The sequence below is a fragment of the Sinocyclocheilus anshuiensis genome, unplaced genomic scaffold, assembly GCF_001515605.1.
Source record: "Sinocyclocheilus anshuiensis isolate Anshui unplaced genomic scaffold, SAMN03320099.WGS_v1.1 scaffold3980, whole genome shotgun sequence".
Lineage (NCBI taxonomy): Eukaryota > Metazoa > Chordata > Actinopteri > Cypriniformes > Cyprinidae > Sinocyclocheilus > Sinocyclocheilus anshuiensis.
In genome coordinates this window covers 22,334-25,172 of record NW_015539823.1, presented here as the reverse complement: position 1 = coordinate 25,172, position 2,839 = coordinate 22,334, and the positions used below count along the sequence as shown (strand labels likewise).

Below are 2,839 nucleotides of genomic sequence, written 5' to 3'. Positions count from 1 at the left end.
TCTCTCACACACACACTCTCTCTCACACACACTCTCTCTCTCACACACACACACACACACACACACACTATTAGCACTGAAAAAAGTGATTCGTGACTTTTCATAATTAAACATCAAGGAGGGAAATGGTTTCAAAGAGCTGAAATACAGTGGCAATTGGCCCAATCCTCCCAAAATGCATTCTAGTCATTTTACCGTGATCCAGGAGGTTGCATGCCTTATTTACTCTGGTAAACTCACTAGAATGGCCTTAGCTCTTTAATTTATGGTTATTCCACTGTTCTCCAGCTGTTTGCCTGCTTCTTGAACTCTAGTGTAACAAATATTCATTTGCAACACTTCAGAAAAACCATCAAAAACACAATGAACTCAGAATTTGTCATTTTCTAGAATCTTTCTTTAATGCAGATATCAGGCCTGTTTGAATGACACCATCTGAGCTTCGTCAAGAGAAGATGAGAGACTGAAGACACTGGTGTGTGTGTGAGACGTACAAACATCAGCACGAGTCCGAGCGTCAGATTTCAGCTCTGTCGTATCAAACACATCTGTAATAGTGCAGAGAAGTCTCTCATGTTTCGTGTGTTTGTTCTTCTTCACGCTGCGCTGAGCACAGAACACCAGCGCTTTATGAGGACTAATCAAACGTGTTCAGTTCATGAAGCAGGACGAAGCGGAGGCTAAAGCAGAGATCAGACGCTCATCCGGCCAGCCGCTGCGTCACCACCTCGCGGTACATGATGGAGATGTAGATGAAGAGCAGCAGGATGACGAAGAAGTCGTCCATGAAGCCCAGCAGCCCCAGCACTCCCTCGGGGATGAAGTCCAGCGGCGAGGCCAGGTACATCAGCGCGCCCAGCACACACAGCAGGATCCGGACGCGGAACATCCAGAAGAGGCCTCCGACGGAGAACATCTCTCTGAAGGCATGCCGCAGCAGCGTCGGGACGTCCCGCAGACGCTCCAGCAGCTTCACAGACACACACAGACACACACACGGTCAGCTGAGAGCTCTTCTACATGCTAGTGTTCTCCTGAGGCCCGTCAAGCGGCATCACTTATACACTAGACTGCTTTAAACCAGTACTAAAACATGAAGAAACTGCTTTTAATTAGAATTACTATAAAGCCAGTAGAAAGAACAATCGCCTGTTTGTTTTTACCAGTTACATAAGACCAGTCGGGGAGAACTTTTCTGGAAAGTTTGCTTTGGCAAGACGCTTTTGGCCTGAGTTTGTCTGAAATGACGTCACAGCAGTTCTCGAAGTCTATCAGGGCCTTAACAAGTACCAGACGGCCTGTAGTTGCTCTACTGCTCAAGCTTTATTTTCCCAGCCGTCGACTGATCGAGAAACTGTGGGTTTCATCGACCACTACAAGCAACTGGCCTCTTAAAGGGACAGCTCACCCAAAAAATAAACACTGTCAGCATTTACTCACCCTGGAGTCGTTCTAAACCTGTACTTCAAAAGGAAGATATTTTGAAGAATGTTGGTAACTAAATAGTCGATTGTCCCCATTGACTTCCTTAGTATGGAAAAAAACCCACTATGGAAGCACTTTTGAAGAAACTTATACAGGTTTGGAAGGACTTGAGAGTGAGTAAAAGCGACAAACTTATATGATATGTCTATCTTCCGTTTCACAGATGAGAAGTGCGGCCTGGATTCACACTCACGGAGCGCGGCTGTCCGGAGAAGCGGCGGTTATAGTCGTGGATGTCTCTGAGGATCAGCGCGGGTTCGACCTGGTCCTCCTGCGTCTGAGCGCTGCGCCTCGTGTCACGGAAGAGCGGGAACAGCAGGGTCACCTGACAAACCAATACAAACACTGGAGTCGCTGTGTGGTTATTTATGATGCTTTAACGTGACAGAAGTCTGAGTGTACACTGAGGGGAGTTTTGCTAGACACGCTGAGCTTGAGTATATGAGAGATTTTTGTGGACTTTTACCGTTTGCCTGCAGATGGGGCAGCTGATGGCGCCGAGCCACGTCCCGTAGCGCCAGTACGCCATGATGCACGGCCCTGCGGTTAAACACAGAGAGAAGTGATTACAGATCAGCAGATACGCTCATGTTTAACTGGACCTGAGCTCAGTCTCACCGCAGAACAGATGGCCGCAGTTGGTCTCCACGGGCAGAACGGCCTGCTGCAGACACACGGGACACGACATGTCCGAGTAGAACTGATGCCTGGGCTCTGACGACGACAGCTGCGGAAGACAGGAGCAGCGCTGGAGTCACGTCTAGCACATTTAAATATCTATATACACACTGTCTCAATGCAGCTTTACCGAAAATCATGATGTTAATGTTTATAATACCTTTATGTCACAGTCGCTTTTAGCAGATTAATGCTAGACGATGATATAGTTACATTTTGCCACAATATAAACAATCACAAAATAGGGTTGCAAAAGGGGTGGAACATTTCCGGAAATGTTCCAAAAATCCCTGGAATATTCCCAAAAAAAATCCTGGAATGTTTCCAAAATTTCCACCTTTTTGCAACCCTAATCACAAAGCCGTGATTTCATAGTGTATGTTGCTTAGCGTCTCTATAGCGGTGTACACAGTACAGTAATAAACAGGAAAATAACAATGCTAATCGTATAACATTCATCAATTCTTTTTTTTGCAATGTCAAATAACAAAACTAAATTGAAATTTTAAAACAAAACCTAAAATTATTTATTTATAAAGCGGAGAGTTCCGGTGCTTGATTCTGATTGGCTGAGCTGCGTTCGAAGCTGTTGTAAATGACTCTACAAAGTAACACACCTTTGTTTACGTTTGTGTGTTGCTCGGCAACCACTTTGTAGCAACCACAACTGTTTCTG

General features: G+C 45.5%; 1 protein-coding gene across 2 annotated transcripts in view; it reads right to left on the bottom strand.

The window, feature by feature from the left end:
• Nucleotides 1-375: 375 nt before the first annotated feature.
• LOC107684192 (E3 ubiquitin-protein ligase RNF170-like) overlaps nucleotides 376-2,839 on the bottom strand; it is a 21,770-nt gene continuing 19,306 nt past the window's right edge. For both annotated transcript variants that reach the window (XM_016480403.1, XM_016480402.1), the window contains exons 4-7: nucleotides 2,104-2,212; nucleotides 1,952-2,025; nucleotides 1,679-1,810; nucleotides 376-970 (exon numbers count right to left, since the gene is read on the bottom strand). In XM_016480403.1, coding sequence (XP_016335889.1) covers nucleotides 701-970; nucleotides 1,679-1,810; nucleotides 1,952-2,025; nucleotides 2,104-2,212 — 585 coding nt within the window. In that variant the 3' untranslated portion in view covers nucleotides 376-700. The remainder of the gene's footprint in view (nucleotides 971-1,678; nucleotides 1,811-1,951; nucleotides 2,026-2,103; nucleotides 2,213-2,839) is intronic.